This window comes from Lynx rufus, unplaced genomic scaffold (assembly GCF_022079265.1).
Source record: "Lynx rufus isolate CCGP_SWC_20201006 ecotype Redwood Valley unplaced genomic scaffold, mLynRuf1.p SCAF_14, whole genome shotgun sequence".
NCBI classification, from domain to species: Eukaryota; Metazoa; Chordata; class Mammalia; order Carnivora; family Felidae; genus Lynx; species Lynx rufus.
The window spans coordinates 899,828-926,387 of record NW_025814828.1 but is presented as its reverse complement, the minus strand read 5'-3'; the positions used below and the strand labels follow the sequence as shown (position 1 = coordinate 926,387).

The 26,560-nt window shown below is 44.2% G+C and overlaps 1 protein-coding gene across 1 annotated transcript in view; it reads right to left on the bottom strand.

The window, feature by feature from the left end:
• ASMT (acetylserotonin O-methyltransferase) overlaps positions 1–25,421 on the bottom strand; it is a 28,948-nt gene extending 3,527 nt beyond the window's left edge. The window contains exons 1-3 of the mRNA XM_047076336.1: positions 25,203–25,421; positions 2,488–2,851; positions 1,664–1,793 (exon numbers count right to left, since the gene is read on the bottom strand). Of these exons, the coding sequence (XP_046932292.1) occupies positions 1,664–1,793; positions 2,488–2,851; positions 25,203–25,421 (713 nt within the window). The remainder of the gene's footprint in view (positions 1–1,663; positions 1,794–2,487; positions 2,852–25,202) is intronic.
• Positions 25,422–26,560: the final 1,139 nt, after the last annotated feature.

Genomic DNA, 26,560 nt, shown 5'->3' with positions numbered 1-26,560 from the left:
TGCCTATCAGTATCTGTCACGTATCTATACCTATTCATCAATATCTGTCTATTAATATCTATCAATATCTATCTACTATTGATCTACCTCCCTATCCATGCATCCATCCATCACATGTATGTATGTATGTATGTATGTATGTATGTATCTATCTATCTATCTATCATCTATCCATCCATCCATCTACCCATCCATCCATCATGTCTATCTATCTATCTATCTATCTATCCATCCATCCATCTCTCCATGTATTCACCAACCCACCCAGCTCTCCAGCCAGTCTCAAACATCCATCCATCCATCCATCCATCCACTCAAACATGTAGCAACTCAAACATCCATCCATCTACCCGTCTACCCACCCACAGACTTGTCTACTCAAACATCCATCCATCCATCCATCATATCTACCTATCTATCCACCCACCCATCATATCTATCTATCTAATCTATCTATCTATCTATCTATCTATCTATCTATCTATCTATCTATGTATCGATCTATCTATCCATCCATCCATCCATCCATCTACCCATACATCATATCTATCTATCTATCTATCTATCTATCTATCTATCTATCCATCCACCCATACATCATATCTATGTATCCATGTATCTATGTATCTATGTATCTATCTATCTATCTATCTATCTATCTATCTATCTATCCATCCACCCATACATCATATCTGTGTATCCATGTATCTATGTATCTATGTATCTATGTATCTATCTATCTATCCATCCATCCATCTATCCATCCATCCATCTTTCCATCCATCCATCCATCCACCCACCCATCCATCATATCTATTTATCTATCTATCTATCTATCTATCTATCTATCTATCTATCTATCCATCCTTCTATCCATCCATCATATCTATCTATCTATCTATCTATCTATCTATCTATCTATCTATCATCTATCCATCCATCCACCCATCCATCATATCTATCTATCTATCTATCTATCTATCTATCTATCTATCATCTATCCATCCATCCATCCACCCATCCATCATATCTATCTATCTATCTATCTATCTATCTATCTATCCCTATATCTAACCATGATCCATCATATCAATGTATCTAGCTATCCATCCACCCCTCTATGTATGTATTATCTACCCACCTACCCACCCATCTGTCTATTTCAGCAGTTTCCACTTGCAGGTGATTCTGTCCCCAAGAGGCACTTGAAATGTCGGGACATTTTTTTAATTATCATAATTGGAATGATGGTACCAACACATGGTGGTTGGGAGAAGACCAGGAATGCTGCTCAACTCCCTGCACAGCCCAGGACGCCCCACCTCAGACTCTGGTCCAGCCACAGACGCCCCCAGTGCCAACCCCAAGAATAGTTGTGGGAGCAGTATCTTATTGTACACCCCCTTCCCCACTTTGCTTCCTCAGCCCAAGGCCCTTTCCCTGGGCACCACTGAAGGTCAAGGACTTGTCATCAGGACACATTAGCACTATGTGAATTACGTCGGTCAGGACCAGGGGCTTTCTCACAGCTGCTCTGGACCCCAGACCCAGCAGGGTTGCATTTGATTCTAAGGGAAACCTGGCAGTTCAACTGCACAGATGCCCTGAAACCAGCCTGCAGGGAACCCTGGGGCCCCATCCATGCCGCCGACCCCTCACCCACCTCACGGCCTGGGCCAGGTGGCCCCAGCACAGGTACGTCGTCCTGGCCAGGTACAGAAGCATGTTGCCCTGGTACTTGGGACTGGCCCTGACCAGGTAGGTGCTGGAGAGCTCTGTGTTTTGATATAAAGCTGCAAAGAAACACAAAGAATAGGTTGGATTCTAAGTCACGGTCATATGCCCAGAGGCCACCGTGCAGCTTTGAGGCAAGTCCGGGCTGCGAGCCTCCCCCTCCCTGCACGCCTGTAAATGGCCAATCCCGTGCCTGAGCGTGCGTCCTTGTCTCCCGTCGTGGGAACCAGGGTTCACGAATCTCCCATCCTAAAAACGGACAGAATGAGCAACACACGGCTAAAATCTTGAATTTTGCCGAGTAAGGACATTAAAAGCAAAACAGAACCCACCATCACCACATTTCGTAAGAGAAAAGCCAACTCAACACCAAAATAAGGATATAACGTCGTATCGAATGGCAACTCTTTAACGGGATAGATTTAGTTCGATTGAGAATTACTCCCTTGTGGGCGCTTTCCCCCCATTTTTCGCTTGCTCACTGGATAACTCGTGAGGGTAGCAATGCATGCACCAGCACTTGGAGACCCCTAGAATGCGGTCAGCAAAGTACAGCCTGGGCAGTAAATATGGCCCACTGCTTGTGTTTGTAAATAAAGTTTTATTGAAATCCAGGCACGCCCGCTCATTTACATAAAGCCTCCGTGAGCCCAAAGCTGCTTCAACATGTCCTACACGGCTGGAAATACTTATTCTCTGGTTCCTCACGGGAAAATTGTGCCGTGTATGTATTGAAATGCCAAGCCGGCTTACCTTTTCCTCTGCTCGTCTCCACCCGAAGCAGCTTCAGGGACACACAGGTGTCCAGCAGGAGCTGTGTCCCATGGGAGCTGGTGCCCAGACGCACAGCCACTGCCGCTGAGCCCAGGGGCTCCGGGGCCTCGGAGAGGAGGTCAAACACACCCAGCTCACAGGCGGCAAACAGAACCTCGGAAACAAGGGGCCAGCGGTGAGCGAGCGTCCTGGGGACCACACTCACATAAGCGCGGGGAGGCAGGGATATGATTTCAGAGGACACGGTGCTGCCATGGAGAACGCTATGGCCATTCCTTAAAAACTGAGACACAATGGTTGGGGAAACCAGGCGTTCTGCTTCTGCGTGTGACTCCAAGGAATTCTAAGTGGACCTTGGGAAAGACACTTGTGGATCCGTGCTCACTGTAGCGTTATCCACGGGAGCCGAGATGTGGAAGAACCAAGTGTCCATGGATGGATGGAAGGATGAGCAGACTGTGGTCCATGCACACAGTGGACTGTTACGCAGGCTTGAAAAGGAAGGACGTTCTGCACCTGCTACAATGTGCATGGACCTTGGGGACATGATGCTCAGTGACACAAGCCAGACACAGAAGGACAGATCCTGTGTGATCCCACGTATATGGCATCTCTAAACAAGACACATCCATAGAGACAGAGACTAGATGGTGGAGACAGGGGCTGGGGACGGGGACGGGGAGTCAGTGGTTCATGGGGACACAGCTTCAGTTTGGGAAGATGGAAAGTTCTGGAGACAGATGGTGGTGATAGGTGCAAAACAATTAAAACAGTGAACTTTGTGGTATTTCTATTTTAAAACAATAACATTTTCAAAAAAATTAAAAATTAAAAAATTTTTTAAAAATAAAAACAATAACATTGTCAAATTAAATTTTAAATTGAAACCTCCAGTTAATTTTTTAAATTGAAAACAAAAAAGTGTTTAAACAGAACTTACACAAATATTTGAATATGTTAAATTAATATTTTAAATACTAAGGTACTAGAGTACATAACACAAATAAAATAAATAAAATTTGAATAAATAAGTATTTTAAACAGAACATAATCGAGTACATGAAACAAATAAATAAAATAAAAAATTACACTCGGGCTTTGTCTCCCTCTGTCTCAAAAATAAAAAGGATTTAAAAATTTAAAAAAAGAAGGGGGGGCGCCTGGGTGGCTCAGTCGGTTAAGCGTCCAACTTTGGCTCAGGTCACAATCTCGCGGGTTCGTGGGTTCGAGCCCCACATCAGGCTCTGTGCTGACAGTTCAGAGCTTGGAACCTGCTTCAGATTCTGCGTCTCCCTCTCTCTCTGCCCCTCCCCGACTCGCACTCTGTCTCAAAAATAAATAAACAGGGGCACCTGGGCAGCTCAGTCGGTTAAGCCGCCGACTTCAGTTCAGGTCATGATCTCATGGTCCGTGAGTTCGAGCCCCGCATTGGGCTCTGTGCTGACAGCTCAGAGCCTGGAGCCTGTTTCAGATTCTGTGTCTCCCTCTCTCTGACCCTCCCCCGTTCATGCTTTGTCTCTCTCTGTCTCAAAAATAAATAAACGTTAAAAAAAAATTTTTTTAAAATAAATAAATAAACATTAAAAAATTTAAAAATAAATAAATAAAACTAATTAAAATATAAAATAAAGTAAGATGAAATAAAGAAAAGAAAAAATTAAGTTAAATTTAAATACAAAATAAGGAACAGGAAAAATAAATTAGAATAAAATAAAATAAATAAATACAATAAAATAAAATGAACTAAAGGGTAATAAAATAAATAAAATAAAACATAAGAAAACAAAATAAAATAAAATAAAATAAAATAAAATGGAATGAAATAAAACAAAACAAAATAAAATAAAATAGAATAGAATAGAATAAAATGAAATAAAATAAAATGAAATGTAATGAAATAAAATAAAACAAAACAAAACAAAATAAAATATAATGAAATGAAATATAATAAAATAAATAAAATAAAACATAACAAAACAAAACAAAATAACATAAAATATAATGAAATGAAATATAATAAAATAAGATAAATGAAATAAAATAAAACAAAACAAAATACAATGAAATGAAATAAAGTAAAATGAAATGAATGAAATAAAACAAAACAAAATGAAACAAAATAACATAAAATAAAATATAATGAAATGAAATGAAATAAAATATAATAAAATAAAATAAAACAAAATAAAACATAGCAAAACGAAACAAAATAAAATAAAACAAAAAATAAAATAAAACAAAAGAAAATAAAACAATAGAAAACAAAATAAAACAAAAAATAAAGTAAAATAAAACAAAACAAAATAAAATAAAACAAAAAATGAAATAAAATAAAACAAAACAAAACAAAATAAAAACAAAAAAGAAAAGAAAAAAGAAAACAAAAGAAAACAAAAAAAAATAAAAGAAAACAAAAGAAAATAAAGCAATATCAAACAAAATAAAACAAAAAATGAAATAAAATAAAACAAAAAATAAAATAAAACAAAAGAAAATAAAACACTATAAAACAAAACAAAAAATAAAACAAAACAAAATAAAATAAAATAAAAAATAAAATAAAACAAAACAAAACAAAATAAAAAATAAAACAAAACAAAATAAAATAAAATAAAATAGAATAGAATAAAACAAGGTAAAACAAAGAACGAAACCAAACCAAACCAAATACGAATCCGCTTCCACTGTGCACTCGGGAAGCACCTGTTCGTGCCGCTGGGGGGCGCTGTGGGGTCGACCAGGTGTCTGGGGTGTCGCCACCCAGCGGACAGGCTGGTCCTCAGGGCGGGTGGGGGTCAGGGCTGGGGGGCGGGCGGCCCGGAGCAAGCAGGGCGCGACGAGCCCCTCCCGCGGCTGGGCAGCCCGCAAGGGGGCGCCCGAGCGAGCGGCTCTGGGGTACCGCCTCCCGCCGTGCCCCACCCCCACCCCGTCTGGCTCCACAAGATGCTCAATAAAGCGCCCCCCGCCTGCCCCGCCGTCGGGCCCGGAACAGCATCGCCCCGCAAAGAAACAGCCTGGGACCCGTCCCGGCAAAGACGCAGCGTCGGAAGGAGGCCTCGCGCGCCCCAAAGAGGAGGACACGCGACGGCCAGGGACACACAGAAGCACGTGCACGGCCACGTGGCCTTCCCACAGCTTCACGCTTTGCACCCCGACTCTTGGCAGCGACCTTCCCTGCAAGGGGGCCTCAGGGCCGCGACGCCTGTCGCTTATGGGGTGCCCACGGCTCCGTCTGGGGACCTTCGCAGCTCGCGCCTGCAGGTGACGCGCAAAGTCTTCCAAGAACCGGCCAATCATCATCGCGTTGTGCTTTTCCTCTTGCACAGTGTTTCGCACGGCTGCAGGGTCGGGGCGACCGCGCTGACCGTGGCCACTCGCGTCCCACGTGGGCACATGGCCCTTGGAGACAGGCGCGACCCACAGCATGGTCACCGCGCACGGATGACGAGCGCCGGCTCCACACGTGCCTGGACGCGAAGGGCGGTAGGTCCGCCTGCGTCCAGCGCGACCGTCGAGGCTACAGTTTCCTCCCGCGCTGAGCTCGCTGCACAGCCCCAAAGCTGCACGCGGCCCGAGGGGACCGGGGGCCTGTCGTCACGCTGTGTCAACGCGTGCCCTGTGACGAGGGTCCTACCAAGTGTTATCCGTGAAGCCAGGGCTCCCGGACCTCAGCACGGCTGCCATCGGGGGCGGAAGACCCTCTGGGACCGGGCGTGCTGTGCACCGTAGGGCGATGAGCAACGTCTCTGGTCTCCACCTGCCACAGGCCAGGGGCGCCCCCATCCCGGCTGTGACAATCAAAAACGCGCCCCGACACTGCCAAGAGCCTCCTGGGGGTAAGGCCCCTGGAGTAAAGTTCTATCCATTTATCGACAAGCTCTATCTACAAAATCCCGTTAAAATCACACTAAATCTGCGCGAGTTTGTATGGTTAGTGCTCTGTTACAGTTACACCGCCTCTTACTTGATTGAGGTTGTATCACCTGCTGTCACCCTTTCATTACTTGGTATTCTACTAAGGTTGTGTTAACTAGTCCTGTACAAAGGTTGTCTTAACTCCCCCTGTACGAAGGTTGTTGTGCTAACACTCCATGTACTAAAGTTGTGTTAATTCTCCCTGTACTAAAATTGTGTACTCAAATTGTACAAAGGTTGTGGTAACTCTCCCTGTACAAAGGTTGTATTAACTCTCCCTGTACTAAGGTTGTGTGAACTCTCTGTACTAAGGTTGTGTGAACTCTCCCGGTACGAAGGTTGTGTTAACACTCCCTGTACCAAAATTGTGTTAACTCTCCCTTTACTAAGGTTATGTTAACTCTCCTTGTACTAAGGTTGTTGTGTTAACTCTCCCTGTACGAAGGTTGTGTTAACACTCCATGTATTAAGGTTGTGTTAATTCTCCCTGTACTAAAATTGTATACTAAAATTGTACAAAGGTTGTGGTAACTCTCCCTGTACAAAGGTTGTTGTGTTAACTCTCTGTACTAAGGTTGTATTAACTCTCCCCCTACAAAGATTGTGTTAACTCTCCCTGTACTAACATTGTCTTCACTCTCCCTGCACGAAGATTATGTTAACTCTCCCTGTACGAAGGATGTATTAACACTCCCTGTACTAAAATTGTGTTAACTCTCCCTATACTAAGGTTCTGTTAACTCTCCTTGTACTAAGGTTGTTGTGTTAACTCTCCCTGTACGAAGGTTGTGTTAACACTCCATGTACTAAGGTTGTGTTAATTCTCCCTGTACTAAAATTGTGTACTAAAATTGTACAAAGGTTGTGGTAACTCTCCCTGTACAAAGGTTGTATTAACTCTCCCTGTACTAAGGTTGTGTGAACTCTCTGTACTAAGGTTGTGTGAACTCTCCCGGTACGAAGGTTGTGTTAACACTCCCTGTACCAAAATTGTGTTAACTCTCCCTATACTAAGGTTATGTTAACTCTCCTTGTACTAACGTTGTTGTGTTAACTCTCCCTGTACGAAGGTTGTGTTAACACTCCATGTATTAAGGTTGTGTTAATTCTCCCTGTACTAAAATTGTGTACTAAAATTGTACAAAGGTTGTGGTAACTCTCCCTGTACAAAGGTTGTTGTGTTAACTCTCTGTACTAAGGTTGTGTTAACTCTCCCCCTACAAAGATTGTGTTAACTCTCCCTGTACTAAGATTATGTTAACTCTCCCTGTACGAAGGTTGTGTTAACACTCCCTGTACTAAAATTGTGTTAACTCTCCCTATACTAAGGTTATGTTAACTCTCCTTGTACTAAGGTTGTTGTGTTAACTCTCCCTGTATGAACCTTATTGTCTTAACTCTCCCTGTACAAAGGCTGTGTTAGCTCTTGCTGTACTAAGGTTGTTGTGTTAGCTCTCCATGTACAAAGGTTGTGTTGAATCACCCTGTATGAAGCTTGTTGTCTTAACTCTCCCTGTACGAAGGTTGTGTTAACTCTCCCTGTACGAAGGTTGCTGTGTTAAGTCTCCACATACAAAGCTTGTCTTAACTCTCTCTGAGCTAAGGTTGTGTTAATTCTCTTTGTGCTAAGGTTGTGTTAACTCTCCCTGAACTAATGTTGTTGTGTTAACTCTCCCTGTACTAAAGTGATGTTAACTCTTCCTGTTTGAAGGTTGTTGTGTTAAGTCTCCCTCTACGAAGGTTGCTGTGTTAACTCTCCCTGTAAAATGGTTGTGTTAACTCTCCCTGTAAAATAGTTGTGTTAACTCTCCCTGTACTAAGGTTGTGTTAACTCTCCCTGTAAAAAGGTTGTTGTGTTAACTCTCCCTTTACTAAGACTGCTGTGTTAACTCTCACTGTACTAAGGTGCTGTTAACTCTCCCTGGACTAACGTTGTGTTAACTCTCCCTATATGAAGCTTGTTGTCTTAACTCTCCCTATAAAAAGGATGTGTTAAGTCTCCCTGTATGAATGTTGTTGTGTTAACTCCCCCTGTACTAAGATTTTGTTAACTCTCCCTGTACAAAGATTGTTGTGCTAACTCTCCCTGTACAAAGGTGGTTGTATTAATTCTCCCTGTATGAGGGTTGTTGTGTTAACTCTCCCTGTACTAAGGTTGTGTTAACTCTCCCTGTACAAAGGCTGTTGTGTTAAGTCTCCCTGTACAAATGTGTTAACTCTCTCATTGCTTAGGTTGTGTTAACTCCCTCTGTGCTAGGTTTGTTTTAACTCTCCCTGTGCTAGGGTTGTTTTAACTCTCCCCGTACTACAGTTGTTGTGTTAACTCTCCCTGTACTAAGGTTGTGTAAAATCTCCCTGTACTAAGCTTGTGTTAATACTCGCTATATGAAGGATGTTGTGTTAAGTCTCCCTGTACTAAGGTTGTGTTAATTCTCCCTGTACTAAGGTGGTCTTAACTCTCCCTGTACTAAGGTTGTTGTGTTAACTCTCCCTGTACTAAGATTTTGTTAACTCTCCTTCTACTAAAGTTGTGTTAACTCTCCCTGTACTAAGGTTGTTGTGTTAAATCTCGCTGTACTAAGGTTGTGTTAACTCTCCCTGTACTAAGGTTGTTGTGTTAACTCTCCCTGTACTAGATTGTGTTAACTATCCCTGTACAAATGTTGTGTTAACTCTCCCTGTACTAAGATTGTTGTGTTAAGTCTACCTATACAAATGTTGTGTTAACTCTCTCATTGCTTAGGTTGTATTAAATCTCTCTATGCTAAGTTTGTGTTAAATCTCCATGTGCTAAGGTTCTGTAAACTCTCCCTGTACTAAGGTCGTGTTAACTCTCTCTGTATGAAGCTTATTGTCTTAATGCTCCCTGTACAAATGTTGTGTTAACTCTCCCTGTACGAAGGTTGTTGTGTTAACTCTCCCTGTACTAAGGTTCTATTAACTCTCCCGGTACTAAGGTGCTGTTAACTCTCCCTGTATTAAGGTTGTGTTAACTCTCCCCGTCTAATGTTCTGTTAACTCTCCCTGTATGAAGCTTGATGCCTTAACTCTCCCTATACGAAGGTTGTTGTGTAAAGTCTCCAGATACAAAGATTGTGTTAACTATCCTTGTACTAAGATTGTTGTGTTAATTCTCCCTTTACTAAGGTTGGTGTGTTAACTCTCCCTGTACTAAGTTTGTTGTGTTAACTCACACTGTACTAAGGTGGTGTTAACACTCCCTGTAAGAAGGTTGTTGTGTTAACTCTCCCTGTACTAAGATTGTGTTAATTATCCCTGTACTTATGTTAAATCTCCCTGTACTAAGGTTGTTGTGTTAACTCCCTGTATGAAAGTTGTGTTAACTCTCCCTGTACGAAGGCTGTTGTGTTAAGTCTACCTGTACAAAGGTTATGTTAACTCTTCCTGTACCAAGGTTGTGTTAACTCCTCGTCTAGGGTTGTGTTAACTCACCTTGTACGAAGGTGTTGTGTTAACTCTCACTGTACTAAGCTTGTTGTGTTAATTCTCCCTGTATGAAGAATGTTGTGTTAAGTCTCCCTGTACAAAGATTGTGTTTACGCTCCCCGTACTAAGGTTGTGTTAACTCTCCCTGTACGAAGTTTGTGTTAACTCTCCTTGTACTAACATTGTGCTTACTCTCCCTGTAATAGGTTATGTTAACTATCCCTGTACTAAGGTGGTTGTGTTCAGTCCCAGTACAAAGGTTGTGTTAACTCTCTCTGTGCTAAGATTGTATGAATTCTCCCTGTAGTAAGGGTGTTGTGTTAAGTCTCCCTGTACTAAGGTTGTGTTAACTCTCCCTGTATTAAGTTGTTTTGTTAAGTCTCCCTGTAAGAGTGTTGCTGTGTTAAGTCTCCCTGTAAAAAGGTTGTGTTAACTCTCCCTGTACTAAGGTTGTGTTAACTCTCCCCATAAAATTGTTGTTTTTTTAACTCCACCTGTACTAAGGTTGTGCTAACTCCACCAGTACTAAGTTTGTGTTAAATCTCCCTGTACTAAGGTTGCGTTAACTCTCCCTATACTAAGGTTGTTGTGTTAATTCTCCCTGTACTAAGGTTCTACTAACTCTCCCGGTACTAAGGTGCTGTTAACTCTCCCTGTACTAAGGTTGTGTTAACTCTCCCCGTCTAATGTTCTGTTAACTCTCCCTGTGTGAGGCTTGATGCCTTAACTCTCCCTGTACGAAGGTTGTTGTGTAAAGTCTCCGGGTACAAAGGTTGTGTTAACTATCCCTGTACTAAGGTTGTTGTGTTTGTCTCCCTGTACTAACCATGTGTTAACTCCCCCAGGACTCAGGTTGTGTTAAGTCTCCCTTTACGAAGGTTGTTGTGTTAACTCTCCCTGTACAAATGTTGTGTTAACTCTTTCATTGCATAGGTTGTGTTAACGCTCTCTGTGCTAAGTTTGTGTTAACTTTCCCTGTGCTAAGGTTGTTGTGTTAACTCTCCCTGTACTAAGGTTCTGTTAACTCACCATCTATGAAGCTTCTTGTCTTAACCCTCCCTGTATGGAGGTTGTGTTAAGTTTCCCTGTTAGAAGTTTGTTGTGTTAATTCTCCCTGTACAAAGGTTGTGTTAACACTCTCTGTGCTAAGTTTGTGTTAATTCTATCTGTGCTAGGGATGTGTTAACTCTCCCTGAACTAAAGTTGTTGTGTTAACTCTCCCTGTACTAAGGTAGTGTTAACTCTCCCTGTATGAAGGTTGTTGTGCTAAGTCTCCCTATACAAAGGTTGTTGTGTTAAGTCTCCCAGAACAAAGGTTGTGTTAACTCTCCATGTACTAAGGTTGTATTAACACTCCCTGTACTAAGGTTATGTTAACTCTCCCTGTACTAAGTTTGTTGTGTTGACTCTCCCTGTACTAAGGTTGTGTTAACCCTCCTGGTACTAAGGTTGTGTTAACTCTCCCTGTACTAATATTGTGTTAACTCTTCCTGTACTAAGATTGTGTTAACCTTGTATGAAGCTTGATGTCTTAACTCTCCCTGTACGAAGGTTGTTGTGTAAAGCATCCCTGCACAAAGGTTGTGTTAACTCTCCCTGTATTAGGTTGTGTTAACTATCCCTGTACTAAGGTTGTTGTGTTAAGTCTCCCTGTACTAACCATGTGTTAACTGTCCCTGTATTAAGGTTGTGTTAACTCTCCCAGTACTCAGGTTGTGTTAACTCTCCCTTTACTAAGGTTGTTGGGTTAGGTCTTTCTGTATGAAGGTTGTGTTAAGTCTCCCTGTACTAAGCTTGTGTTAAATCTCCCTATATGAAGGTTGTTGTGTTAGGTCTCCTTGCACAAATGTTGTGCTAACTCTCTCTCTCTGCTAAGGTTGTGTTAACTCTCTGGTAACTTTGTGTTAACTCTCCCTGTGCTAAGGTTGTGTTAACTCTCCCTATGCTAAGGTTGTGTTAACTCTCCCTGTACTCAGGTTGTGTTAACTACCCCTATATTAAGGTTGTTGTGTTAACTCTCCAAGTACTAAGGTTGTATTAACTCTCCCTGTACAAAGGTTGTTGTGTTAACTCTCCCTGTACTAAGGTTGTGTTAAATCTCCGTGTATGAAGCTTGTTGTCTTATCTCTCCGTGTACAAAGGTTTTGTTAACTCTCCCTGTACAAAGGTTGTTGTCTTAAGTCTCCCTATACCAAGGTTGTGTTAACTCTCCCAGTAATAAGGTTGTGTTATCTCTCCCTGTACTAAGGTTCTGTAAACTCTCCCTGTACTAAGGTCGTGTTAACTCTCTCTGTATGAAGCTTATTGTCTTAATGCTCCCTGTACAAATGTTGTGTTAACTCTCCCTGTACGAAGGTTGTTGTGTTAAGCCTCCCTGTAAAAACTATGTGCTAACTCTCTCATTGCTTAGGTTGTGTTAACTCTCTCTGTGCTAAATTTGTGTTAACTCTCCCTGTGCTAAGGCTGTTTAAACTCTCCTTGTACTAAGGTTGTTATGCTAACTCTCCCTGTGCTAAGGTTATTGTGTTAACTCTCCCTGTGCTAAGGTTGTTGTGTTAACTCTCCCTGTACTAAGATTGTGTTAACCATCTCTTTACTAAGTTTGTGTTAACGCTCCCTGTACTAAGGTGGTTGTGTTAACGCTCCCTGTACTAAGGTTGTGTTAACTCATTCCTGTATGAAGCTTGTTGTCTTAACTCTCCCTGTATGAAAGTTATGTTACCTCTCCCTATGCAAAGCATGTTGTGTTAGATCTCCATGTACAAATGTTGTCTTCACTCCCTCATTGTTTAGTTTGTGTTAACTCCCTCTGTGCTAAGTTTCTGTTAACTCTCCTTGTGCTAAGGTGTTTTAACTCTCTATTTACTAAGGTTGTTGTGTTAACGCTCCCTGTACTAAGGTTGTGTTAACTCTCCCTGGACTGAGGTTGTTGTGTTAACTCTTCCTGTACTAAAGTTGTGTTAACTCTCCCTGGACTAAGGTTGTTGTCTTAACTCTCCCTGTACTAAAGTTGTGTTAACTCACCCTGTACTTAGGTTGTTGGGTTAACTCCCTGTACTAAGGTTGTGTTGACTCTCCTTGAACTAACATTCTGTTAACTCTCCATCTGAAGTTGTTGCATTAACTCTCCCTGTACGAAGGTGTTGTGTTAACTCTCCCTGTACGAAGGTTGTTGTGTTAAGTCTTCTTGCACAAATGTTGTGCTAACTCTCTTTGCTAACGTTGTGTTAAGTCTCTTTGTGATAACTTTGTGTTAACCCTCACTGCGAAGGATGTGTTAACTCTCCCTGTGCTAGGTTGTTGTGTTAACTCTCCCTGTACTAAGGTTGTGTTAACTCTCCCTGTACCCAGGTTGTGTTAACTACCCCTGTACTAGGTTGTTGTTTTAACTCTCCCTGTACTAAGTTTGTATTAACTCTCCCTATACTACGGTGGTGTTAACTCTTCCTGTACTAAGGTTATTGTGTCAACTCTCCCTGTGCTAAGACTGTGATAAATCTCCCTGTACTAATATTGTGTTAACTCTCCCTGTACTAATGTTGTGTTAACTCTTCCTGTACAAAGGTTGTGTTAACTCTCTGTATATGATGCTTGTAGTCTTAACTCTCCCTGTACAAAGGTTGTGTTAACTCCCTCTGTACTAAGGTTGTGTTAACTCTCCCTGTACTAAGTTTGTGTTACCCCTGCCTGTACTAAGACTGTGTTAAATCTCCCTGTACTAATGTTGTGTTAACTCTCCCTGTATGAAGGTTTTTGTGTTAACTCTCCCTGTACGAAGGTTGTTGTGTTAACTCTCCCTGGACAAACGTTGTGTTAACTCTCTCTGTGCGAAGGTTGTGTTAACTCTCCCTGTTCTAAGGTTTGTTAACTCTCCTGTACTAAGGTTGTTGTGTTAACTGTCCCTGTACTAAGATTGTGTTAACTCTCCTGTACTAAGGCTGTTGTGATACCTCTTCCTATACTCAGTTTGTGTTAACTCTCCCTGTACTAAGGTTGTTGTCTTAGCTATCCCTGTACTAAGGTTGTGTTTATTCTCTCTGTATGAAGCTTGTTGTCTTAACTCTCCCTATACAAATGATCTGTTAACTCTCCTGTACGAAGTTTGTTGTGTTAAGTCTACTTGTACAAAGGTTGTGCTAACTCTCTCTGTGCTAAAGTTGTGTTAACTCTCTCTGTGCTAAGGTTGTTTTAACTCTCCCTGTACTAAAGTTGTGTTAACTCTCCCCATACTAAGGTTGTGTTAACTCTCCTTGTACTAAGGTTGTGCTTACTCTCCCTTTACTAAGATTGTTGTGTTAGCTATCCCTGTACTAATGTTTTTGTGTTAAGTCTCCCTGTCATAGGTTGTGTTACATCTCCATATACTAAGGTTGTTGTGTTACTCTCCCTGTATGAACGTTGTTGCGTTAAGTCTCCTTGCACAATTTTTGTGCTCTCTCTTTGCTAAGGTTGTGTTAACTCTCTGTGTGCTAACCCTGTGTTAACCGTCACTGGGCTAAGGATGTGTTAACTATCCCTGTCCTAAGGTTGTTGTGTTAACTCTCCCTGTACTAAGACTGTATTAAATCCCGTGTACTGATATTGTGTTAACTCTCCCTGTACCAAGGTGGTGTTAACTCTCCCTGTACTAAGGTGGTGTTAACTCTCTCTATATGAAGCTTTTTGTCTTAATGCTCCCTGTACGAATGTTGTGTTAACTCTCCCTGTACGAAGGTCGCTGTGTTCAGCTCACTGTAAAAATGCTGTGTTAACACTCTCATTGCTTAGGTGGTGTTAACTCTTTCTGTGTTAAATTTGTGTTAACTCTCCCTGTGCTAAGGTTATTTAACTCTCTCTGTACTAAACTTGTTGTGTTAACTCTCCCTGTACTAAGGTTTTGTTAACTCTCCCTGTTGTAACGTTGTTGTGTTAACTCTTCCTGTTGTAAGGTTGTGTTCACTCTCCCTGTTGTAAAGTTGTGTTCACTCTCCCTGTACGAAGGTTGTTGTGTTAACTCTCCCGGTACTAAGGTTTTTTTTAACTCTCCCTGTACTAAGGTTGTTGTGTTAACTCTCCCTGTATTAAGGTTGTGTTAACTCTCCCAGCACTCAGGTTGTGTTAACTCTCCCTTTACTACAGTAGTTGTGGTAGCTCTCCCTGCACTAAAGTTTTTGTATTAGCTGTCCCTGTCCTAAGGTTATGTTAACTCTCTCTGTATGAAGCTTTTTGTCTTAATGCTCCCTGTAGAAATGTTGTGTTAACTCTCCCTGTACGAAGGTTGTTGTGTTAAACCTCCCTGTAAAAATGATGTGCTAACTCTCTCATTGCTTAGGTTGTGTTAACTCTCTGTGCTAAATTTGTGTTAACTCTCCCTGTGCTAAGGCTGTTTAAATTCTCCTTGTACTAAGGTTGTTGTGTTAACTCTCCCTGTACTAATATTGTGTTAACTCTCCCTGTACGCAGGTTGTGTTAACTCTCCCTGTACTAAGGTTGTGGTAACTCTCCCAGGACTCAGGTAGTGTTAACTCTCCCTTTACTAAAATTGTTGTGTTAGCTATCCCTGTACTAAGGTTTTTGTGTTAACTCTCCCTGTATGAAGGTTGTGGTGTTAAGTCTCCCTCTACATAGTTTGTGTTACGTCTCCCTGTCCTAAGGTTGTTGTGTTAACTCTCCCTGTACTAAGGTTGTCTTACCTCTCCCTGTACGAAGGTTGTGTTAAGTCTCCTTGCACAAATTTTGTGCTAACTCTCTCTTTGCTAACGTTGGGTTAACTCTCTGTGTGCTAACTTTGTGTTAAACCTCACTGTGCTAAGGATGTATTAACTCTCCCTGTCCTAAGGGTGTTGTGTTACCACTCCCTGTCCTAAGGTTGTGTGACCTCTCCCTGTACTAAGGTTGTGTTAACTCACCCCGTACTACGGTTTTTGTGTAAACTCTCCCTGTACTAAGGTCGTGTTAACTCACCCTGTACTAAGGTTGTTTGGTAACTCTCGCTGTACTAAGACTTTGCTAAATCTCCCTTTACTAATTATGTGTTAACTCTCCCTGTACTAAGGTTGTTGTGTTAACTCTCCATGTACTAAGGTTGTGTTAACTCTCCCCGTACAAATGTTGTTGTGTTAACTCTCTCTGTATTACAGTTGTGTTAACTCTTCCTGTACTAAATTTGTGTTAACTCTACCTGTACTAAGAATGTGTTAAATCTCCCAGTACTAATGTTGTGTTACTGTCCCTATACTAAGGTTGTGCTAACTCTCCCTGTAGAAAGGTTGTGTTAACTCTCCCTGTACGAAGGTTGTTGTGTTATGTCTCACTGTTCAAAGGTTGTGTTAAGCCTCCCTGTACTAAGGTTGTGTTACCTCTCCCTGTGGTAACATTGTGTTAACTCTCCATGTACTAAGGTTGTTGTGTTAACTCTCCCTGTAGTAAGGTTGTGTATACTCTCCGTGTACAAAGGTTGTGTTAACTCTCCCTGTATGAAGCTCTTTGCCTTAACGCTCCTTGTACGAAGGTTGTTGTGTTAAGTCTCCCTGTAAAAATGTTGTGTTAACTCTCTCTTTGCTTAGGCTGTGTTAACTCTCTCTGTGCTAAATTTGTGTTAACTCTTCATGTGCTAAGGTTATTATCCCTCTCTCTGTACTATAGTTGTTGTGTTAACTCTCCCTGTACAAAGGTTGTGTTAACTCTCCCTGTATGAAGCTTTTTGTCTTAACGCTCCCTGTACAAAGGTTGTTGTGTTAAGTCTCCCTGTAAAAATGTTGTTAACTCTCTCATTGCTTAGGCTGTGTTAACTCTCTCTGTGCTAAATTTGTGTTAACTCTTCATGTGCTAAGGTTATTATTACTCTCTCTGTACTAAGGTGGTTGTGTTAACTCTCCGTGTACAAAGGTTGTGTTAACTCTCCCAGTACTAACGTTGTTGTGTTAAGTCTCCCTGTACTAAGGTTGTGTTAACCCTCCCTGTACTAAGAGTGTTGTGTTAACTCTCCCGGTACTAAGGTTGTCTTAACTCTCCTTGTACTAACATTGTTGTGTTAACTGTCCCCGTACTAAGGTTGTACCTTAGTCTCCCTGTACTAGGAATGTGCTAACTCTTCCTGTACTAAGGTTGTTGTGTTAACTCTCTGTGTATGAACGTTGTTGTGTTAACTCTCCCTGTACTAATATTGTGTTGCTCTCCCTGTACTAACCTCTTTGCTAAGTTTATGTTAACTCTCCCTGTACTAAGGTTGTATTTACTCTCCCTGTACTACGGATGTGTTAACTCTCTTTGCTAAGGTTGTCTTAACTCTCCCTGTAGTAAGATTGTTAACTGCCCCTGTACTAAGGTTGTGTTAACTGTCCCGGTACTAAGGTTGTTTTACCTCTTCCTATACTAAGATTGTGTTAAGTCTCCCTGTACTAAGGTTGTGTTAACCCTCCCTGTACTAAGAGTGTTGTGTTAACTCTCCCTGTACTAAGGTTGTGTTAACTCTCCCTATACTAACGTTGTTGTGTTAACTGTCCCTGTGCTAAGGTTGTGTTAACTCTCTCTTTGCTAAGGTTGTCTTAACTCTCCCTGTAGTAAGATTGTGTTAACTTTCCCTGTACTAAGGTTGTGTTAACTCTCCCTGTGTTACAGATGTTTTACCTCTCCCTATAGTAAGATTGTGTTAAGTATCCCTGTACTAGGGTTGTGTTAACTCTCCGTGTACTAAGGTTGTGTTAACCCTCCCTGTACTAAGGTTGTGTTATCTCTCCCTGTAATAAGGTTGTTTTGGTAACTCTCCCTGTACTAAGTTTGTGTTAACTCACCCTGTACTAAGGTTGTGTTAATTCTCCCTGTACTAAGTTTGTGTTAACTCTCCCTGTACTAAGGTTGCATTAACTCTCCCTATACTAAGGTTGTTGTGTTAACTCTCCCTGTACTAATGTTCTGTTAACTCTCCCTACACTAAGGTTGTGCTAACTCTCCCTGTAGAAAGGTTGTGTTAACTCTCCCTGTATGAAGGTTGTTGTGTTAACTCTCCCTGTGCTAAGGTTGTTTTAATTTTCCTTGTACGAAGGTTGTTGTTTTAACTCTCCCTGTACTAAGATAGTTTGTTATCTCTCCCTGTAGTAAGATTGTGTTAACTCTCCCTGTACCAAGACTGTGTTAACTCTCCCTGTACTAAGGTTGTGTTACCCCTCCCTGTTCCAAGACTGTGTTAAGTCTCCCTGTACTAATGTTGTGTTAACTCTCCCTGTACAAAGGTTGTTGTGTTAAGTCTCCTGGGACACATGTTGTGTTAACTCTCTCTGTATATAGGTTGTGTTAACTCTCTCTTTGTACTAGGGTTGTGTTAACTCTCCCTGTACTATGGTTGTGTTAACTTTCCCTGTACTAAAGTTGTTGTATTAAGTCTCCCTGTACTAAGGTTGTTGTGTTAGCTCTCTCTGTACTAAGGTTGTGTTAACTTTCCCTGTACTAAGATTGTCTTAACTCTCTCTGTACTAATATTGTGTTAACTGTCCCTGTGCTATGGTTGTGTTAAGTCTCCTTGTACAAAGGGTGTTGTGTTAACTCTACCTGTACTATGGTTGTGTTAACTCTCTCTGTACTAAGGTTGTTGTGTTAACTCTTCCTGTACAAAGCTTGTGTTAACTCTCCCTGTACGAACATTGTTAAGTCTACATGTGCTAACGTTAACTTTCTCTTTGCTAAGGTTGTGTTGACTCTTCCTGTACTAAGGTTGTTGTGTTAACTCTCTGTGTATGAACGTTGTTGTGTTAACTCTCTGTGTATGAACGTTGTTGTGTTAACTCTCCCTGTATTAAGGTTGTGTTAACTCTCCTTTTACTAAGTGGTTGTGTTAACGTCCCTGTACTAAGGTTGTGTAAACTCTCCCTGTACTAAGGTTGTTGTGTTAACTCTCTCTGTGCTAAATTTGTGTTAACTCTCCCTGTGCTAAGGTCTCCCTGTGTTTAACGTCTCCTTGTTCTGGGGCGCCTGGGTAGCTCAGTCGATTAAGCGTCCGACTTCAGCCAGGTCACGATCTCGCGGTCCGTGAGTTCGAGCCCCGAGTCAGGCTCTGGGCTGATGGCTCAGAGCCCGGAGCCTGTTTCTGATTCTGTGTCTCCCTCTCTCTCTGCCCCTCCCCCGTTCATGCTCTGTCTCTCTCTGTCTCAAAAATAAATAAATGTTAAAAAAAATTAAAAAAAATAATAAAGTCTCCTTGTTCTAAAGTTGTTGTGTTAACTCTCCATGTATGAAGGTTGTTGTTTTATCTCTCCTTGGACTAAGGTTGTGTTAACTCTTCTTGTATTAAGGTTGTGTAAACTCTCCGTGTACTAAGGTTGTGTTAACTCTCCCTGTACTAAGATTGTGTTAAGTCTCCCTGTACTAAAGTTGTGTTAACTTGTGTGTACTAAGGTTGTGTTAACCTTCCCTGTACTAAGGGTATTATGTTAACTCTCCCTGTACTAAGGTTGTCTTAACTCTCCCTGTACTAATATTGTATTAACTGTCCCTGTGCTAATGTTGTGTTAACTCTGTCTTTCCTAAGGTTGTGTTAATGTCCCTGTACTAAGGTTGTGTTAACCCTCCCTGTACCAAGGGTGTTGTGTTTACTCTCCCTGTACTAAGATTGTCTTAACTGTCCCTGTGGTAAGGTTGTGTCAACTCTCTCTGTGGTGAGGTTGTCTTAACTCTCCCTGTACTAAGGTTGTGTTATCTCTCCCTGTAATAAGGTTGTTTTGGTACTTCTCCCTGTACTAAGGTTGTGGTAACTCTCTGTGTACTAAGGTTGTTGTGTTAACTCTCCGTGTACTAAGGTTGTCTTAACTCTCCCCGTACCAATGTTGTTGTGTTAACTCTCTCTGTATTACAGTTGTGTTAACTCTTCCTGTACTAAATTTGTGTTAACTCTACCTGTACCCAGAATTTGTTAAATATCTCTGTACTAATGTTGTGTTAACTCTCCCTACACTAAGGTTGTGCTAACTCTCCCTGTAGAAAGGTTGTGTTAACTCTCCCTGTATGAAGGTTGTTGTGTTAAGTCTCCCTGTACGAAGGTTGTTGTGTTATGTCTCACTGTTCAAAAGTTGCGCTAAGCCTCCCTGTACTAAGGTTGTGTTACCTCTTTCTGTGGTAACATTGTGTTAACTCTCCATGTACTAAGGTTGTTGTGTTAACTCTCCTGTAGTAAGGTTGTGTATACTCTCCGTGTACAAAGGTTGTGTTAACTCTCCCTGTATGAAGCTCTTTGCCTTAACGCTCCTTGTACGAAGGTTGTTGTGTTAAGTCTCCCTGTAAAAATGTTCTGTTAACTCTCTCATTGCTTAGGCTGTGTTAACTCTCTCTGTGCTAAATCTGTGTTAACTCTTCATGTGCTAAGGTTATTATCCCTATCTCTGTACTATGGTTGTTGTGTTAACTCTCCCTGTACAAAGGTTGTGTTGACTCTCCCAGTACTAACGTTGTTGTGTTACCTCTCCCTGTACTAAGGTTGTGTTAACCCTCCCTGTACTAAGGGTGTTGTGTTAAGTCTCCCTGTATTAAGGTTGTGTTAACTCTCCCTGTACTAACATTGTTGTGTTATTTGTCCCTGTGGTAAGGTTATGTTAAGTCTCTCTGTACTAAGGTTGTGTTTACTCTCTCTTTGCTAAGGTTGTCTTAACTCTCCCTGTAGTACGATTGTGTTAACTGTCCCTGTACTAAGGTTGTGTTAACTCTCCCGGTACTAATGTTGTTTTACCTCTCTGTACACTAAGATTGTGTTAAGTCTCCCTGTACTAAGGTTGTGTTAACTGTCCTTGTACTAAGGTTGTGTTAATCCTCCCTGTACTAAGGGTGTTGTGTTAACTCTCCCTATACTAAGGTTCCGTTAACTCTCCCTGTACTAAGGTTGTCTTAACTCTCCCTGTACTAATATTGTGTTAACTCTGCCTATACTAAGGTTGTGTTAACTCTCCCTGTACTAAGGTTGTCTTAACTCTCCCTGTACTAATATTGTGTTAACTGTCCCTGTACTAATATTGTGTTAACTCTGCCTATACTAAGGTTGTGTTAACTCTCCCTGTACTAAGGTTGTCTTAACTCTCCCTGTGCTAATATTGTTAACTCTCCCTATACTAAGGTTGTGTTAACTCTCCCTGTACTAAGGTTGTGTTACCTCTCCCTGTAGTAAGGTTGTCTTAACTCTCCCTGTACTAATATTGTGTTAACTGTCCCTGTACTAATATTGTGTTAACTCTCCCTATACTAAGGTTGTGTTAACTCTCCCTGTACTAAGGTTGTGTTACCTCTTCCTGTACTAAGGTTGTCTTAACTTTCTCTTAACTCTCCCTGTACTAATATTGTGTTAACTCTCCCTATACTAAGGTTGTGTTAACTCTCCCTGTACTAAGGTTGTGTTACCTCTTCCTGTACTAAGGTTGTCTTAACTTTCTCTTAACTCTCCCTGTACTAATATTGTGTTAACTCTCCCTATACTAAGGTTGTGTTAACTCTCCCTGTACTAAGGTTGTGTTACCTCTCCCTGTACTAAGGTTGTCTTAACTCTCCCTGTACTAATATTGTGTTAACTCTCCCTGTACTAATATTGTGTTAACTCTCCCTATACTAAGGTTGTGTTAACTCTCCCTGTACTAAGGTTGTGTTACCTCTCCCTGTACTAAGGTTGTCTTAACTCTCCCTGTACTAATATTGTGTTAACTGTCCCTGTACTAATATTGTGTTAACTCTCCCTATACTAAGGTTGTGTTAACTCTCCCTGTACTAATATTGTGTTAACTCTCCCTGTACTAATATTGTGTTAACTCTCCCTATACTAAGGTTATGTTAACTCTCCTTGTACTAAGGTTGTTGTGTTAACTCTCCCTGTACAAAGGTTGTGTTAACTCTCCCTGTACTAAGGTTGTGGTACCTCTCCCTGTACTAAGGTTGTCTTAACTCTCCCTGTACTAATATTGTGTTAACTGTCCCTGTACTAATATTGTGTTAACTCTCCCTATACTAAGGTTGTGTTAACCCTCCCTGTACTAAGGTTGTGGTACCTCTCCCTGTACTAAGGTTGTCTTAACTCTCCCTGTACTAATATTGTGTTAACTCTCCCTGTACTAATATTGTGTTAACTCTCCCTATACTAAGGTTGTGTTAACTCTCCCTGTACTAAGGTTGTGTTACCTCTCCCTGTACTAAGGTTGTCTTAACTCTCCTTGTACTAAGGTTGTCTTAACTCTCCTTGTACTAATGTTGTGTTAACTCTCCCTGTACTAATATTGTGTTAACTCTCCCTATACTAAGGTTGTCTTAACTCTCCCTGTACTAAGGTTGTGTTACCTCTCCCTGTACTAAGGTTGTCTTAACTCTCCCTGTACTAATATTGTGTTAACTCTCCCTGTACTAATATTGTGTTAACTCTCCCTATACTAAGGTTGTGTTAACTCTCCCTGTACTAAGGTTGTGTTACCTCTCCCTGTACTAAAGTTGTCTTAACTCTCCTTGTACTAATGTTGTGTTAACTCTCCCTGTACTAATATTGTGTTAACTCTCCCTATACTAAGGTTGTCTTAACTCTCCCTGTACTAAGGTTGTGTTACCTCTCCCTGTACTAAGGTTGTGTTACCTCTCCCTGTACTAAGGTTGTCTTAACTCTCCCTGTACTAATATTGTGTTAACTCTCCCTGTACTAATATTGTGTTAACTCTCCCTATACTAAGGTTGTGTTAACTCTCCCTGTACTAAGGTTGTGTTACCTCTCCCTGTACTAAGGTTGTGTTACCTCTCCCTGTACTAAGGTTGTGTTAACTCTCCCTGTACTAATATTGTGTTAACTCTCCCTGTACTAATATTGTGTTAACTCTCCCTATACGAAGGTTGTGTTACCTCTCCCTGTACTAAGGTTGTCTTAACTCTCCCTGTACTAATATTGTGTTAACTCTCCCTGTACTAATATTGTGTTAACTCTCCCTATACTAAGGTTGTGTTACCTCTCCCTGTACTAAGGTTGTGTTACCTCTCCCTGTACTAAGGTTTTGTTACCTCTCCCTGTACTAAGGTTGTCTTAACTCTCCCTGTACTAATATTGTGTTAACTCTCCCTGTACTAATATTGTGTTAACTCTCCCTATACTAAGGTTGTGTTACCTCTCCCTGTACTAAGGTTGTGTTACCTCTCCCTGTACTAAGGTTGTCTTAACTCTCCCTGTACTAATATTGTGTTAACTCTCCCTATACGAAGGTTGTGTTAACTCTCCCTGTACTAAGGTTGTGTTACCTCTCCCTGTACTAAGGTGTTTGTGTTAAGTGTCCCTGTGTGAAGTTTGTGGGAACTCATCCTATGCGGCTTGGATTAGTTCTTCTTCCCTTAACCTTCCCTGTGGCTGCGTCCAGCTTTACTCCATCCACACGGTATTAGCTCCTCTTTGGTGAAAGGTGTATTGACCGATGTTCTGATAATGTGGCACTAACCCTATTAGGACTGTATTAGATCGTGTGCTGAGCCTGTGTGAACTAGCGTTAATTTAGGTTTTACTACGTCATTTGGTCGAGGCCGTGCTGAGTGTTGTTCCTTCAGGGTCATAGGAAGTATCGCTCCGTCGAGGTCTTTCGAGGTCGTGTTACGTATGATCGCATCACGGCCGCGTTCAGGGTCCCTCCACCGGGTCGCGTGGGGGACAGACGTCGCTCCCCACACTTGGGACGCGCCCGCCACCCCTGGCGGCCGGGGCGCATTTCACGAGCACCACGAGTGACACGTTCAAGCCCCAGGAGGCCAGCCCCTCATCGTGGCTCTTTTCCGGCAGCGTGACCTCTTCACGACCTCCGAGGCCCTCCCCGACGCGTCCTTAACCCTTGGGGGCCGAAGTCCGAATCCGGGGGGCCCTCGAGCTCGCTCGGGGTGCAGGGGACGGCGTTCCGCTTCCACTTGGGGGGACTTGCAGCCGAGCCCAGCAGGCACGTCAGTGGAACGACGGCGCGTCACGATCCCCGCGAGTCTGGGACCCGCGAGGGCCACGAACACATCCCCCCCCCCCCCGTGTGTCAGGACCCCCGCCGCAGCGCCCTCCAAGTCTCGCACACGGCACCCCTGTGGCTTGGGCCCCACCGGGCGCACACACAGCTGCCCAGTCGTGCTCCCCGGCCCTGCATCCCTGGCCGTGTGTCTGCAAAACCCCTGGGACAAGCGCATCGTCTCAGGACGGGCGCCCACGTGGGGGGAGCGCTTTCCTGCCTCTGCACCCACGCCCCCCTGCACGCGCACGCGCTCAGCGCCCGGACCCCAGACGTTTCCAGCAAAGCCTGTGGGCGCCCTGCCAGAGACCCCTCCCCTCGGCCAAGGCCCTCCGGGCACAGGCTTGAGGCCGCTGGGGCTTGGAAATATGGCACCGAGGGGCCCCTGGGGCGCTCAGTCGGTTGAGCGTCCGTCCGACTTGGGCCCAGGTCATCATCTCACGGTTCGCGGGTTCGAGCCTCGCGAGGGGACTCTGTGCTGAGAGCTCGGAGCCTGGAGCTGCTTGGGATTCGGTGTCTCCCTCTCTCTCTGCCCCTCCCCCACCTGCGCGCGCGCTCTCTCTGGGTCTCTGTCTCAAGAATAAGCATTAAAATAAATAAATAAGTAAATAAAAATAAACAAACAAACAAACAAATAAATCACAAAAAAACAAATCAGGAAAACACAAAACCCAAGTGCAACCGGCCTCAACTCTCCTACGGAAGGAAAATGCACGCAGCACAAGGCTCAGGCCTCACCGTCTTAGATGGAACGACTCAGGGGCGACCGGTACGTTCGCGGTGCTGTCCCATCCCACGCAACCCACCTCTGTCCGGGTCCAGAACATTCTCCCCCACCCCCGGGAAGGGCAGCCCGTCCCCCTGACCGGTCGCTGCCCAGCCCCCGCCCCAGGGCCTGGCAAAGCGCAACCTGTTTCCCGTTTCTACGCATGTGCTCCTTCTGGATGTTTCGCACAAATGGCACCATTTCTGCGAATGGGGGGGCGGGGGGTCTGTGTCTCCTGATCTCCCACGGGATCGTCCGAGCTCAGCCCCCAGCGGGGATGAGAGTGACGCGCGCTGCGCTGTGCACGGAACCCCGGACTCGCGTGTTCCAGACGCGTCCCCCGCGCCCCTAGCGTCTTAACGGGGAGCCCTCTATGACCCCAATCACAGCCTGTCTCAACTATTTCGACCACCGCCCTCCAGGGAAGGCTCCCAGGCGCCCCGCCGGCCTCGCCTGTGCCCAGACACCGGCCGGTACCTCCGCGACCTCCCCGCCTCCCCCAGGAAGTCCCCCTTCCCATCCCATCAAGCTCTCAGTCCCCGCTGCCCACGCGCAGCTCCCGCCCCCGGGAGGCCAAGCAGGCAGCTGGAATGTTCTCCGCACCCCATTCCTACCTGGGACACCATGAAGCCATTCGTGTACTCGGTCAGGAGCCGGAAGCCCTGTTCCTGCGGGCAGCTCATCTTGGGCCTCCGTCCAAACCGGGCCCCCGGCCGTCCCAGCTGTGCGGAGTGTGTGGGTCTGTCAGCACGCTCGGGGCGGCCAGCCGCTCCCAGGAGCTCCCTGCGGGAGGCCCAGGGGGAGCCCAGGCGGATCACCGCAGAAAATCCCATTAGCCTTATTAAGGGGACGACCAGGCTTCAGGGTGCTCGCGGCACTCGCGCTCGGTCCTTCTGTCCCTGCTGTGCACACAGCCCTAAACCAGCCTGCACCTGCCACCTCCCTCCCCCACACCACCAGCTGCGGAACTGACCCAAAACCAGTGTGCTGCATAATCAGTAGCCTTGATGACGCATGTTATGCACTGACGAGGGTCCACTGTCCTTTACACGGGGAGGCAAGGGCTCTACTCAACCTTCTACGGCCGCCTGGACAAATGACCCCAGGCTCATCAGCCTAAAACCAAAGAAGCTGTCCTTCCCCAGCTCTGCACACAAGAAGTCAGATCGAGGCAGGGCAGAATCACTGAGATCCAGATGGGGCAGGACCCCTGGGATCCAGGCAGGGGAGGGCCGCTGAGATCCAGGCAGGACAGGGCCGCTGAGATCCAGGAGGGGCAGGACCGCTGAGATCCAGGCAGGGCAGGACCCCTGAGATCCAGGCAGGGCAGGGCCACTGAGATCCAGGCAGGGCAGGGCCGCTGACATCCAGGCGGGGCAGGACCACTGAGACCCAGGCAAGGCGGCTGAGATCCACGAGGGACAGGACCGGTAGATCCGGGCAGGGCAGGACCACTGAGACCCAGGAGGGGCAGGACCACTGACATCCAGGCAGGGAATGGCCGCTGAGATCCAGGTAGGGGAGGACCACTGAGACCCAGGAGGGGCAGGGCCGCTGAGATCCAGGCAGGGCAGGGCCACTGAGATCCAGGCAGGGCAGGGCCGCTGAGATCCAGGAGGGACAGGGCCACTGAGATCCAGGAGGGGCAGGGCCACTGAGATGCAGGCAGGACAGGGCCACTGAGATCCAGGCAGGGCAGGGCCACTGAGATCCAGGCAGGGCAGGGCCGCTGAGATCCAGGCAGGGCAGGGCCACTGAGATCCAGGCAGGGCAGGGCCTCTGAGATCCAGGCAGGGCAGGGCCACTGAGATCCAGGAGGGGCAGGGCCACTGAGATGCAGGCAGGACAGGGCCACTGAGATCCAGGCAGGGCAGGGCCACTGAGACCCAGGCAGGGCAGGACCACTGAGATCCAGGCAGGGCAGGGCCACTGAGATCCAGGCAGGGCAGGGCCTCTGAGATCCAGGCAGGGC